Here is a 15109-nt window from a genome sequence, read left to right as displayed (position 1 = left end):
TCCAGTGAGGTCATGAAGTGAACCTCTACAAAACTCTTTCAGCAAGTTTTAATGTCATTTATTGATCCCCTGCCAAAATGTTGGGTAGAGTCTTGCAAGTGCTCTGAAACATCACCTAACCACTTCTGGCAAAGTGAGAGATTTACCAGAATGGATTTTGATGAAGGAGCTGCCCATCCCATCTGGCACACACACCAGGCCATGTGGACATGCTCTGCTGAGAACCCTGTTGGCAGTGCTGGAGAAGGGAAATGTGTGCCAAGCACAGTGGGCTCTTACCACCTGAATTTGTGCACAATTTGGCACTCATCTCATGCTACAACTAACTAGAGCAAGGTAGTCAAGATCAATAACCGTGAAGCTCAAGTGCACATATCCAGATAAAGTCCATGTGTTTGCATCAGTGGCTGAACTGGCCAGCCTTCAGACAAAGCTTGTTCTCTTCAGAATGTCTGTGGTCAGCAGAGCCCACATTTGTGTGTGCCTCCAAAGTGATTTTCTCCTTCAGATCTCTCCTGTCTTGCTGCTAGTGGTTTGGGAAAAAGGTTGAAGAAACTGTGCTTTCTCCTTTCTTCCTCACCAACAGCAGGGGCACTGAGGCAGTGCGGGTAAAGGGCTTTCTTCACATCTACAGCATGTCTGAAGTGGGCATATTCCTGCATCAAGAACAGATAGTTCCCAAGCTGATACAGAGCATGCTCGAAAAGCAGCAGGCACAGGATTATAACCAACCAAATAAAAGACCCCAACAAACCAAAACCCAACAATAAATCAGAATGATGCTCCCCTCACCCCCAAAACAGAGTATCCCAGGTCTTAGCTTTCATCTATCCCAGGGCTCTTGGGGAGAAAGTTAAAAGTAACCACTGTAAGCCCCCTCATTGTTCCCCAGTAATGAAGTTGACAGTTTCTGCTCCTCTTACATTTTAGAAACACTTCAGTGTTTTTCTGAATTGATTGAGTTAACCATAATCTTCCCAGGGACCATAACATCGATGGAGGTTGCCAGACAACAGCATGTTTTGGCCTCCTCTATCAGGACACGGTGCTGGGAAGGGGCCTTGGAGGCAGCAGTGCTGGAAATGTGCCTTGCAGGAAATCCCCAGCTCCCAGTTTGGCTTCCCTGTGAGCCTCTGCTGGGATGGGCAGGAAGATACTGAGCAGGGACCAGCATCTGCCCGTGACATTTCATTCACAGGGTATTTTTTGCCCTGAAGAAATGCCACAAGCAGACCTCCAGGGAGAGGACTGTCACCGTTTGGCCTTTCTCCCATTTCCCTTTTCTTTTCCTGTTCACTGCAGCATTATAATCATTATAATCTTCTTCAGTCGCTTTCACAGAGACGTCTGTAATAATGGATCCCCTGGATCCTCTCCCCAATAAACAAATTATGGGGAAGCAGAGTTCTGCTCAAAGGATAGAGCAGCCTTCTGGCATTGAAACTGCTGTCATTCCTGGGCCAAGCAGAAGAGTTCTGTACTTTTCTTCTCAGTCCAAAGGAGAAATTTCTGCTGTAATTAAGAATGGGTGAGAGTGAGCTATGTGCTAATAGCCCTAATCAATTGGGATTATCCCTTGGCTGGGACTAATCTCCTTAGCTATGGAACATGCCTGAGTGTAGCCTAGTGTCTCTGACTGGGAGACTGGCTCTTAAGGTAGAATCCCAGTTTATTCTTGAAAACATGGAGACAAGATGAGAAAAGGAACAAAGGAGCAATACATTTACTTTGACAGTGGATTGCTTTAATGAGGGACTCAACAGACACAGAGGCATTTGATGTGTTTCATGGCATCGAATTTGCAAAGTATTACAATGCAGGTATCTGTAATCTGTAAATGTATATGTCTAATGAGCTCTTGTGTTTGAACACAACAAGATAAAATTACAGTGAAAACAGAATCTTCGTGTTTTTCCAGTGCTTGGTGGCTGGTAATATGAATGATTCCATAGCCAAGGGTGTGAGGTTATGAATAAATAGGGTTTTATATGTAACAATCACAAAAGATTTATAGATATGGAATTGGATTTCCTCATGCATGAATCTTAAACCATGGAAAACATCGCTCTTTATAGACTTTCAGCTTCTATTCGAGTTGGTCTTATTTACAGGATAAGGTGGTTTTGCATACACTACATTTAAGGAAGCAGTGTTATGTTTCCACAAGGCATGTTGGAAAGGGTGACATATTATGCTAGGAAACGATTATTGTTGTACAGCAGCTTAAGTCAGAGCAGACTTTAAGAATAGTGAGCCTGGCAAACTGCAGCACAGTGCAGCAGTCAGCACTCCTATGTCTGTTTGAGGAGATACTAATCCATGAGAGGTCACCAAAATTTGCAGGTAAATGCATCGTTAAAGGCTGCAGTAATCACTAGGACAAGTCACATGCTGAAGTTGAAAATATGCTCAAGTGCCCTTCTGGACAGATATAAAAGTAGAGCACCAGTCTGTAATTTTAACACTTTTCCTGTAGCTCCACTGACTTTAATCTTCCTGTGCTATTCTTTTCCTTTAGAATAATGAACTGTATAAACTCCTGGGGATTTTAGCAGAGTTCAATAGACCAGAAAAATAGGACAAAAAAATAATGCAAAGTATTCCTTACTATCCTGACATTCAAGGAGACAGTGATTGGTTGAGTTTCTGGACACTTAAGGACTCTCAGCCAGCTTTTGCTCCTATACAAGTAAAGACTGAAAGCCAAATTATTTGTGTGGAACAAGGGTCAGGCAGTGTGCTGTTTGTGTCAATCTATCATAACCGTTCAACAGAGGAATGTGATTCTGATACTTTTGAGAAAGTGCAGGTATGTCCCGTGGTTATTAGTCAGCCTTTGATGAAATGTCCCTGGGTTTGAATTCTCTGTGTTAATAAGGCATGGAGGTAATGGATGATGAGCTGTCAGTGTCTACACTTAGAAATAATCAGGCGTGGCTAGTGGTGAGTTTCACAGTATGCTGGAGATTGGAAGGGACCTCAAAAGATCATCTAGTCCAATCCCCCTGCCAGAGCAGGAACACCTAGATAACGTTACACAGGAATGTGTCCAGGCGGGCTTTGAATGTCTCCAGGGAAGGAGACTCCACAACCTCCCTGGGCAGCCTGTTCCAGTGTTCCGTCACCCTCACTGTGAAGAAGTTCCTTCTCAAGTTTAAGTGGAACCTCTTGTGTTCCAGTTTGCATCCTATCATTGTTTGCCACTGAGTAGAGCCTGGCTCCATCCTCATGACACTCCCCCTTTATATATTTATAGACACTTATAAATAATCTCCTCTTCTCTAAACTATAAAGACCCAGCTCCCTCAGTCTTTCCTCATAAGGGAGATGCTCCACTCCCTTAATCATCTTGGTTGCCCTGCGCTGGACTCTCTCCAGCAGCTCCCTGTCCGTCTTGAACTGAGGGGCCCAGAACTGGACACAATATTCCAGATGGGGTCTCACCAGGGCAGAGTAGAGGGGAAGGAGGACCTCTCTCGACCTACTAACCACCGCCCTTCTAATACATCCCAGGATGCCATTGGCCTTAGCCACAAGGGCACAGTGTTGGCTCATGGTCATCCTGTCTAGGACCCCCAGGTCCCTCTCCCCTACACTGCTCTCTAGCAGGTCGTTTCCCAACCTATACCGAACCTGGGGTTGTTCCTGCCCAGATGCAGGACTCTACACTTTCCCTTGTTATATTTCATGGCTCTCCAGCCTGTCCAGGTCTCGCTGGATGGCAGCACAGCCTTCTGGCGTGTCAGCCACTCCTCCCAGCTTAGTGTCATCTGGTAAAGAGTGCATGGACAGCCTGCTAGCTGGCAGTGGAATCAGGAAATACATGGCTTACCTGGGGCACTCTCAACTGGCAGAAATCACAGTATTAATTTCCTCCTTTTCATGTTATCCATCTTTAGTGACTTTCTCCTATGACAACAGCCTCCATCTGCAGAAGATGCCACTTGATTTTGTTGTCTGTGCATTGTGATCTAGGCACCTGGCACTGGATCATCATGGATTTAATTGGTAAAGACCAAGGGGCAAAACTGGTAACTTTGTATTAGCTGTCCCAGCAATGCAACTAACTTACTCTGCAGCAGTGTTGGAGAGCTGCCATATCCAGCCAGCCTGCCTGCTGCTTTTCGTTTGCTACATTTCGGTGTTTTAAGCAAAGACAAGCAAATTCTACAACCTTCGGTCTGCTCCTTAGCCAATACATCAAGACTGTGACATCATTTTGCCTTGCCACATTTTCCTCAGGGGATGGTGGACTGACAGCTGGACTGACAGCTCATGCAGAGATTGTGGTGAGCCCATTTGCTCACCTTCACAGCATCAGCAAGAGTACTGAATATCCTGAGGACTGTGAGAACATGGACACTGTCTTGCTTTTGTCGCATCTGAATTGTTCTTATCCTGTATTATTTTGAAGAATGTCTTCTCAAAAACAGTTCAAGGCAAAGCTACATTGTAAAAATGACCCAGAACATGTATTCCCTTCCCATGTGTCGCAGAGATGCTGGGCTGACTAATAACATTACTACTGTCATCATCTGTCCCTTCCCAATACCTCTGAAATCACTTTGCAAGCGACCCATAATTACAGCCCTTAGATTGAAGACCAACAGAATACTCAGTCTTTAAAGGCAGCACAAGAGGGATACTAGCACCAACATGATTTGCAGGGCTGCCTTTGTAAGTTAGTACAAAAGTTGGCATGAAGATTCAGGATTTTATCCATGGCACCTTAACTATTGTGGTTTAGGTAGACCTGCTTGTAAATAACATATAGCTTATATGGTAGCAATAAACTACTACACATTAAGTATATATGAAATGCTATAGCTGCAGCAAAACCAAGCTTTAGCAGAAGTTGAACCTTGTAAATCACTCCTACAAACTTCCTTCAGCATCTGTTCGGGAGCCAGAAGTCACTGGAGCACAGCCAAGGAGCCAGGCAGCCACCCCCTGGCAGTGCCTCTATGGTAGGAAGGGTTGAGCAAAGTCACTCTTAAGAGGGAGGAAAGTATCTGATGGAGAGGAAACTATTAGCCCTGTTGTGCAAACACTCAGTAAGACATCAAGAATGTGGTTCATGCTGCTGGGGCATGTTCTAGGACAGTGGACTCAGCCTGCAGCAAGGTCTAGAGAAGGGCTGCCGACATGTCAGTGAGCAGAGGAATGGCAAGTTCACCATTTGAGAGAATCCCAAGAGAACTTGGCTCAGCAAGGATACCATAGGATGCACAACTTTCAAGGTGGAGTTCTCTCAGTTTTCCAAAAGGAATTAAGTGGTACCTGTGGGGAGGTGGACTCAGTCCTGCAGGTCTGTGGAATCTTGAACCAAGCAGATGATAAATCTGATGAGTAAAACAGATGGATTCACTTACATTGGTTCTTATGTGTCAGTGAATGTTGTTCACAGAATGTCCTTGAACTCCAGTCTCTGCCAGATTTTTGCAAGATGAGCAAGGGAGACCCAAAGACCAGATGGAGCTAGGAGAGAGATTTCACAGTATTATCACCCCAGAGGGAGTGACAATAGCAGGGAACATATACATCTCCCTGGCTTAGTGACTTGTACAGAAACCCATCCTCTTCAGAAACCTCATGTTTGGTGCCTTAAGGTATTTTTACTAGTACATTCTGCAAAACTGCCCCTCCCTAATGTGTGTAAATGAAATCTGTTTGCTGACACTGGCACCTGGATGTCATTTCAACAAGTGGAAAAAATCCTGCATCCGATGAGAGGAAGATGGCCTGTAATACAATGTGTATGGGATTCGCACCAAGCAGGGTTCATCAAGGTATTTAGTTCACACAGCCTTGTCCAAGACTGATTAGCCAATGGTACTGCTGATTTATGTTTCTATCCTGTTGCAGGTTTATTGGGCTGCAGTGGTTTGGTCTGACTTTTGCCCTCTCCAAGCAGGCAATGACTATGCCTGCCTACCTATCACACTGGTTTTGTTACCACTTGCAAATGGAGTGAACTGAGGTTGACGTTACCTGAGTGATCGATCATTGAAGCTGAGAACTACTCCCACTCAAAAGAACTTGTTTGGGAGTATTACATGGTGAAAAATACCAGAAACTATTTGGTTTTACATTTTCCACCTCATTATTCACCTCAGCCACTGAAATGGTATGATAGCAGACGAGGAGCTTTACTGGACAATTGCAGAGTCCAGAATCGTATCACTGGCTTTGGAAACCAGGTCTAATGGTTAACTGGTGTTTTTAAAGTTACATCACGTCAGGCCTGAGAAATGCTAACTCAATGTACTCCAGAAGTTTGGGCTGCTGATCTTTCCTAACTTGATGAGTAGAAACAAGTCTCTGTGCTGTATGGATGTGCTGGTATTTGACTTACATATTTTGAAATAAAGCACCACACAATATTCCTTTGTCTACATGTGTATACTGAGGGCTGTGTTTATGACACCACTTCAGGTGTCAGCATCTGCTGTGATGCACAGGAGTATAGTGAAGCATTTGGCCTACGCTTTGTCTTCCATCTGGCCAGTATACAAAGTTACAGTGCAAACCCACTGAGATTACACATTTTCTGCATCACGTTGTAAAGGCCTCCAGTGCAGGGGATGGGAGTGAAGGAAGTGTTGACAGCTGAAAAAGTTACTGGACATTTGTAGAAGGAAAGAAAGTTATTGCAGAGCAGTCAATATACTGACTGCCTCAAAAGCTAGAGAATAAAATATCCAAATTACCCAAAAGTGATATTTTTTTTTTGTCACAGAAGGACACTTATAATATTCCCTTCTGATAGAAATACCAAAAATAGCTATTTTTCTATCATTTAACTTGATAAAAGTACTCTTTCTTTGTCTCCATCCACTTGTGTTTGTATTTATGAGAAAGTTACAGGGTATTTTTCTCCTAACCCATCTAAAAGGCGTTTCAGGAAAATACAGTTGTTTTTAGTGAGATTTTAAATTCTGTCCAGAAGAACTCTTTGCAGAAATGCAAATAAAATAAGAAGGTTCTTGTCCTGTTGTCCCTTTTCTTCCTTTACCCTCCTTCATCCTTCTTTGCAGTAGAAATCTAATGGAAAATTAGTGCTGTTAACTCTTCTGGTTATGGCAAAGATGCCTCCAGAATATGTCAATTCCACAGACGTGATAATGCAACAAGAATCTTCCAGTACTAGCAGAAAATGATCCACAGAGGAATAAAATTCAGCCCATTTTCCCACAAAATCAATGTGACTGTAATATTGACTGGTTTTTGGCTTTTTCTCCTGACAGATTACTCAAGTGCTGGACTTTTCCTGAGACTGTGCTGGTCCTTTTTGTAGTATTCTTTTCTTTTTTTTCTTTCTTTTTGTTAAGGGTCAACTGTTCATTTAAGCTGAATAAATTCTCCACTTGCCAAGCTAAATATTCCAGACAAGGAGATACTTGTCCAAAGTAGCTCTTTATGGTAATGCACCCTGACCTTTCAAGCAAAGGGCATTTGAGGTTGTGAAACAAGCCCTCAGTATGCGAGATGCCACTGGAGCATAGAACGCATTCACTCCCCCTTCATGCCATACCCCTTTGACGTGGCAGTTACTTAAGATGGGACCTGCCTTAACGGTTGTTTTATGGTTGTGACTTTGGCTGCAAGACTGTTTTAGCCCTGCAGAGAGAGTAGGCATGCTTGAAATCAAGTGTTAAAAGTCTGTTTATGCTGTTACTGAGAGCACAACCCTGACCTCTTGTTGCTCATGATATTTCTGTAGCCTCTGTGACACCAGTTAGTACCATTTGCTCCTGTGGAAGAGCCTGATTGTGCCAGAACGTGCTCATCTAAGCAGCTCTACAACATGGACACAATTGCTGCACCCACCTGCCACCACAGTAATTTCTGTGCTCAGCTTTAAATTTCAAAGTTGTTATTTCTCTCGTCTTATACTGAAGTAGACAGAATAACTAAGCAACAATCCATGCACTAGCAGCTAGTGTGTGTTGCTAGTCTGAGCAGCTACAATTCAGCTTCATGAGACTGTCTTGCACATAGAGATGCAGACCTCCTCTTCCCTCTTCCTTTTCCCCTCGTATTTGCAATCCCAGGCAAAGTCCAGAAGCTGCTGAAGGTCTCCAGAACTGAAGGACCTAAGGGTTTGTGGGAGGTGGTGGTGATGGCTCTACTCTTCTTTTCTCTGTCCCCAGGTGGCATCTTTCAACAGATGCTGCAGCAACATGGAGAAAAAGGCACCCAGGAGAAGTTTAGGGTCTGCTTCTGCCACGTGAGTCAGGAGATGTTTGAGGGTCTGGTCTGTCTTCCTCCTAAGGGCAGGGAGAGTGGCTATATACTGTGTGGGGAATGCATAACATTTAGGTCTTTGTCTCTGGTTCTGGTCAGGGAGTTCTTTTGCTTTCCCAGCTACTCTGAGAGTTTTGAGTCCATGCAATAGACTCAACCCCAAGAGAAGGGTCAGGAAGAGACTCACACATGATGCTGCTTTTCTTGTGGAATGGGAATCACAGGGTTATCTTCCTCATCTCAGGTGCTGGCAACTGCTGCTGTTGTCAGCACACTGCTGGCCATGGTGGACGTGTAGGACAGCCAGGACAAATTGCATTCCTGGGTGAAAAGACTGTTCAAATTTGCAAATGCAGTGCCACAAAACCCCGTTGCTTAACTGGTGTTTTCCACATGACTGTCTCCCCATCCTGCGTATCCTTAGTTCTCAAATTCTCCTGAAAGTGTTCTCGAATATACAGATTTTTTTCTACTGTTGCATGGATGAGGATCTTGTACCTGCTTCCTCCTGAAAAGAGCCAAGCCATCAATAGGTAAGACTTTCTTGCCAGTGCTGTGGAGACAGCAGTGTTGTCCCTCTGCTTTGCCTGTCGGAGCTGGCAGCAGCACTCATATTAAGATGCTGGCCAAACCAATAAACTCCGTTGTGCCATTTGAGTAACAATGGTCTCTTCTCAGAGGGAAAAAGAGATGAGAAGAAGAAAAAGCAAATCCTGGGGGCTAAGCAGGATAGTTTCTGTTTGTCACTCTTAAGTTGAACACAAGCATGGTTTTTTCCCCTCTGTTCCTTAATTTCTGTTTTCAGTTTCTTTAAATTGACAGAAATTGGTGGGTTTAGAACCTAGAGAGCCTCTCATTTGTGAAGATTGTCTTTTTGTCAAGATTGTCTTTTTCCCAAGATTAACTAAGCACAGCTCCCCGAGAGAGGAAATCATGCTGATAACCAAGCCAGATTGACCATTTTTGCTGTTCTGATGTGTAGGCTGGCCTCAGGAACATCCACAGATTGCAGTACTGACTCTGCAAGAGAGTATTCTGCATGGCTGTATGCCTCAGCCTGTAATCAGGGCTGACTCTTCTTATGTGCCACTTGTCCCAAATCCCCAACGGCTCTTGAATATTGTTCTGTGTCCTTTTTTACTCTATTCAGTAACTGAGCTTCATTTCTTTAATGAGACCAACCTGCAAATTAGAGAGAGTTTGGCTGTAGAATATCAAACTCATACTTCATATGAACAACCAGCTTCCCATCCCTGTTTGCCTTTGGCCCAAACATTGTGTTCATAATGGAGTGCACTTGTATTTTGTACTGTAACACATTTTATACCCTTTATAACCTGAGAATGACAACCTGGGCTTGTGGGTATTTGCTGTCTCTCAAGAGTGAGACATGCTGCAGCTGTCCATGTTTTATTTTGACAGACTTGCCTATGGGTATAAAGAAACATAACAAACTTACTAGAAGCTATTGCTTCAATACAATGAGTAGGTTCAATCAGCAATGTAATATGCATATACTTTGCTAACAGGCATGAATATAAGACTATAAAAGGAGTGCGAGATTGATATGTTTGCATAGAAAGTTGCAATTTCAAAGAATTTCTCCCTTGCACAGTTGTTCATTTATGCCTGTGTAATTGACTTATAAACACCCTTATTTTGTTAAAAAGGTATTTACATGCTTAACTGTTTGCTCGCTATCCATACTCCTCATGTGTAAAAAGCCTGACCGTGCCAAGATTAATTCCACATGTTTGCAGAAGTGGGCCCACAGATGGCTGCTAATTTCCCTTGGCATCCTTATAAACCAATATGTTTCTGTTATTTTATTTCCAAAATAAACACTATGCATTTACTTTATTATATTTGACATCATAATTTCAGGTTTTGCTTTGGATTATGAGGCTCAGGGCTCTCAGGGTAGCTTTTCTTGTTATTAAGCAACAGTTACATAGTTGTAGTTAGTGGATTATGTTTGAATACGTGCTTAACAAACAAATGCACAGCAGTTTCTATAATAAAGTGGAAAACACACCTTTGTAATATGTGTTTTTCCAAATAGAAAGCATAAAGTGTAGTTCAAAATTGATATCGTTATTTTTTATTTTGTCCTTTCTTTTACTGAATGAAAAATGTCTGCATTCTAAAGAGGAAAATCATGAGAAACAGCATTCACAATGAAGTAGGACAAAGATTGTTGTTGATTTAAATATGTTTTTAATCTCAATTAATGTTTGAAATTATTTTAAGGGCAGAAGTGACTTCCAGCAGGTCCTAGTCCCACCAGTGAGTGTACACTCATGAACTAAGCCCTGGGAGCTCTCAGTCTTCTCAGCATATGGATGTGTTGGTCGCTCACTTCTCCATCTCCAGGCACTTTTCCTAAGGTCAACCCTTTATTCACAGCCCTCCTATTAACACGAGGCCTCCTAGCTGCCTGAAACAAGCAGTTGTCCCCAGTGCTTTTTGTATGTATGGTGTTATTTCAATCCCACCTTATGTGATCGTTTGCCTTCATCCGTGTACCTGAAAATTTGGAAGTCTAAAATCTGTAAAGGACAAGTTCTTTAGGCAGAGTTCCTACACTGCAGAATTTGCTCCTGTGCAAAATGTAGGGCTGGCTGAAGGAAGCAGGTAATAATCCAATGGCTGTTGACAGATGGAAGATTGGAAGATACATTATATTTGCAGTCAGCTCTGTATTTACACAACAGATTTAATTACATGGTAGAATTAATTTATCAAGTTTTCATATTTATGCTTTGACTATTCATCATCAGGTTTCTGTATGCATTTTTGGAAGGTCGTTTTTGGTCTGGTCCAATTTCTGCTGAACTGCTCTAATTTGTTGGATATATCATTGTAGTTGCAATGCTTTGCTGCCTTTTTTTTTCTTTTGCTTTTGCTTTTTTATGCTCTGAAAGTAACATCTTTTTCTTTATCTTTTTTAAAGATAAAGACATTCCCTGCTGATACATCTAATCCTTTTTTCGATCCTTTTCCAACAGTACCACAGTTTTCTGTAAGTAGAACATGCAACTAAAAGACTGTGTATTTAACACAATTCCAATTATTTTTTTAACAGTGTCAGAAAATTATATGTTAAGCAATCCTAAAAAAAAAAAAATAAAAAAAATCCAAGTCGAAATTAGAGTGTGAACCAGTTAAATATTCCCATTATATAACTTGCCTGCATTCAGACATTGCTGCTTACTAGACAGAGGACTAAGAGTTAATGGCCAAGGCTAAGCCACTAAAGTGGTTGGTCCCAAAATGTTGTTCAGTCAGGACTGTAGAGGACACTTGTGAAGTTCCACAGCATCTTTTCAAGGAGCAATAAGGGAATGGAAAGATTTAGTCCTCTGTCTAGTGATTGCATGGCTTCCTGCCTGAAACCACCTGCTGTGCCATCACAAAGAGGAGCCTGATTTTCATTGAATTGATATCTGAATTTTAAGGAAGAATTATAGTTAATGTTGGTGATTACAATGGTATCCTCATATAAACTCCCATGTTTGCTTAATAACTTGAATCAAGTACTGAACTTAATTCCAGTACCTAAAGGGGGGCTACAAGAATGCTGGAGAGGGACTTTTACAAGGACAGGAAGGGATAAGACGAGGGAGAATGTCTTTAAATTGAAAGAGAGGAGATTTAGATTAGATATTAGGAAGAAATTCTTTACTGTGAGGGTGGTGAGACACTGGCACAGGTTCCCCAGAGAAGCTGTGGATGCTCCCACCCTGGCAGTGTTCAAGGCCAGGTTGGACAGGACTTTGAGCAACCTAGTCTAGTGCAAGGCGTCCCTGCCAATAGCAAAGGGGTTGAAACTAGATGGTCTTAAAGGCCCTTCTAACCCAAACCTTTCTATGATTCTATAATTCTTGTTAAACTTCCACTGAGGTTGGGATTTAGGCATTTTGATAAAATAAACTATTAACAAAACAATTATAAGGAACATATAAGCAGTTAACTTGTATAAACAAAACCTTTATATATAAGGAAACAGTTATTTGACAATTTAAAAAATAAATCCAATCTAAGTACTACTTTAAGGTCAGAGCCGTTATGTAGTATGACAAAATTACCTACCCTGTAAGAAACACTCTCTGATTATAATTATAACCCACAGTAGCTGACTTACAGTTTTTAAATTACATTGGAAAAATGAAGCATTTCAGACTTTAACCTTAACTTAGACTGGTAGCAGCAATCCGTAACTGGCATATAATCAGAGATAAGTAGCTTCAATCACTGTTGGGCCATGTGCAATAACTGTCTATGTTTAATGATTTAAAAAGAGAGGCTTTTCTTTCACAGTAAACCTGACCATGGGATTGATCTGTTGTTTTTCTCCCCATAGGTATTTTAAAGCCAAAGTTAGTTAGCCTTCCCAGCCTGCGTCAGTGCCACTGTTGAGCTTTAATTAAAGGTACCAGAAAATACATGGGAATAAGTCGCAGTAGATCAGCTAAGCCCAGATAACACAACTGTGGTAGAAGATAAATCAAAGTTACAGTGTTTGTGTCTTTCATGCTACTTTATATAAGCAAGAAGATGTGCCCAAAATAGTTTTCCCTCTAATTAGAATGATTGTTCAGAAATTGGTTTTCTGCCTAGAAGAGTTATGATAAAAGCAAAATTTAGGAAGGCTGTATGAAATAATTTGTCATTGTTGGGGCAATGGAACTTTAAAATGTAACAGAAACCACCCTGATATACTTACCCACAGAAATTTCTATCTTGCAGAAAATGGCTCTTTTATGGTAAATTCAAATGCTGACATTTTTGTCATGCTCTGTTAGGAGAGAAGAAGCAAAGTAAAATTCAAACCAATCTTTCTGAAATTCCCTCTTCTTCCTATAGAGTCCCATTTCGCTGAGCAGAGTGGAGGGTAGAATACAGAGCACAAATACTTAAAACACCATTACAATAAAAATCTAATGGTGTGTGATCCATTATAGGTTTCCATACATGAGTAAGTTATGTACAAATAGCTGTGGTAAACGAGCAGCTACTGAGAGGACTGCATAAGGATGGCAAAACAATTAGGGAGGTTAATTAGACTTTGGTCCTGTGTTTCATGGTCCTCCATCACAGCCCAAAGAGACGTGCTTCTCCCCGGCAGCATTTCAGTTCATCCTGCTGCATGGGCTCTGTTGAGGACTTGAGCTTCTTGCTGCAGGCTTCCTACACCGCAGGTGGGAGCTGTAACGGAAAGATCTAGATCAGTGCTTGGACTGGCAGGCAGATTCAACTCTCAGTGTCCTCCAGTCACACAGAGTCCCAGATGGTAACGTTTGTTAATGCTTTTCCTTGTTTGGGTTTTTTCTTTCTTTTCCTTGCTTCCCGTTCACTTTTTACTTTTTTTTATTTTATTTTTTTTTTAGTTTGGAGCAAAACACTGAAATGTCATTGAGGAGGGAAAAGCTAAGAATGGTGACATTTGGAAGGCTTTACCTTTTGTGTAGGGCTTCTAATTTGGTGGTGTATATGTAGCTCTGTTGTTCTTAGCAGAGGTAAAAGAAGAGAACGTGGTTGCCTGGAATGTTTAAAAACAAGCTGCATGCCAGAAAGCCCTCTGAATTTGAGAGATTTCTGTAGAGAAATGGCAGGCTCCATGACCATACTCACAGGCTGGTATGAGTCATACGGATTTAAATTAATGGAAATATATCTGTTTAGACCACTTAAATATTTGGCTCAAACATACTCTGCAAGCATATATATATATATATATATGTATATATAAAAAGATGCTTAGGATTACTGTAAATATACTGTTATCCAGAGCAAACACACTTTAGGACTCAGGGCAAATCTTCAGCAAGTGTAATTTGTCACTGCCCTCCTGATTTCAGTAAGGCTGGAAGAATTTCCATCAGCTTCGCAGAGTGATGCCTCCTCATAAAGTAAATTAAGATCTGTCAGTCCTCAGAGCACATGGATCCTGCATGAGGAACACAAAATCTGGTACTCCTGAAGCTTGTAAGGTTGAGTTTTAAAAGTTGAATGGCAGAGAAGTTCCAACAGGTTGTATTAGCCACTATTTATGCACATAATTGGCCAAGTGTGGAGGAAGTTTCTTTAGTTGGTTTTACTAATTTTGTGGAGTTAATGGAATTCCTTTTGCTTCAGAGGTTGTTTTGGAGCACATCAGATGCATTTAGCTGAAACATGAGCAGAAACACGTTAAAAAATGGCAATGGGCACGCAAACCTAATGCAGCCATTCTTTCCTGGGCTCAAATAATTGTCCCACTGATTAAACTGATTTGTTTATGGTTAGCATTGATCCTGTGTGGCTTGCAGAATTTGAGAAATAATTAAGACAGAGAAAAAAAAAGTTGCTATTCAAGCAGCTGCTCCATTATGATGGTGACTTATCTTCCTCCCTGCCTTAAAGCCTGAACCAAGTTCAGAAGAAAAAGTTGTCAGGAAAGAAATGCAGCTGATAGCAGGAGGATACTAGCCAGTGTGGTTTGCATGAGAAATAGTTCATGCCAAAAAGCAGGACCAGGGCTCTTTTATTTTTAGGGATCCTATCCCTCCACTTTTATTATCTGGCCCAGTCTTTGCTGTAATAATGCAGTGCTGAAAGACAGGAGATGGTTGCTTGCTGTTTTGTCTTAGAATAGCACTTCCAATATTGCTTTTACGTTACCTGTCACTAGATACTACAAGAATATTTCTCTTGAGGCATGTTCCAGTTAGTAAGTGTGGAAAAGGGATGGACGCTTTGAAATTTGGGACCCACCAAAAAATTGTATAGGATATCTGAAGAATAATCCAAATGTAGTCAGCATTCTTTATTTTTAGGGAAAATGCAATACTGACAAGCAGCGTTCTCCAAACTGATTATG

At 41.6% G+C, this 15109-nt stretch overlaps 1 protein-coding gene and 1 long non-coding RNA gene across 3 annotated transcripts in view; one reads left to right on the top strand and one right to left on the bottom strand.

Moving 5' to 3' along the window:
• LOC134159719 (band 4.1-like protein 4B) overlaps positions 1-15109 on the top strand; it is an 85161-nt gene that overhangs the window by 63211 nt on the left and 6841 nt on the right. For both annotated transcript variants that reach the window (XM_062610969.1, XM_062610968.1), the window contains one exon: positions 11201-11269. In XM_062610969.1, the coding sequence (XP_062466953.1) occupies positions 11201-11269 (69 nt within the window). The remainder of the gene's footprint in view (positions 1-11200; positions 11270-15109) is intronic.
• The window catches only part of LOC134159720 (uncharacterized), a 35446-nt gene continuing 29463 nt past the window's right edge, over positions 9127-15109 (bottom strand). The window contains exons 2-3 of the long non-coding RNA XR_009963271.1: positions 12974-13045; positions 9127-9429 (exon numbers count right to left, since the gene is read on the bottom strand). This is a non-coding gene — a long non-coding RNA (uncharacterized LOC134159720). The remainder of the gene's footprint in view (positions 9430-12973; positions 13046-15109) is intronic.

This window comes from Pezoporus occidentalis, unplaced genomic scaffold (genome assembly GCF_034315485.1).
Source record: "Pezoporus occidentalis ecotype Australia unplaced genomic scaffold, CSIRO_AGI_Poc_V1 ctg15, whole genome shotgun sequence".
In the NCBI taxonomy this organism is placed as follows: Eukaryota; Metazoa; Chordata; class Aves; order Psittaciformes; family Psittacidae; genus Pezoporus; species Pezoporus occidentalis.
This window is presented reverse-complemented; position numbering and strand designations above follow the sequence as displayed.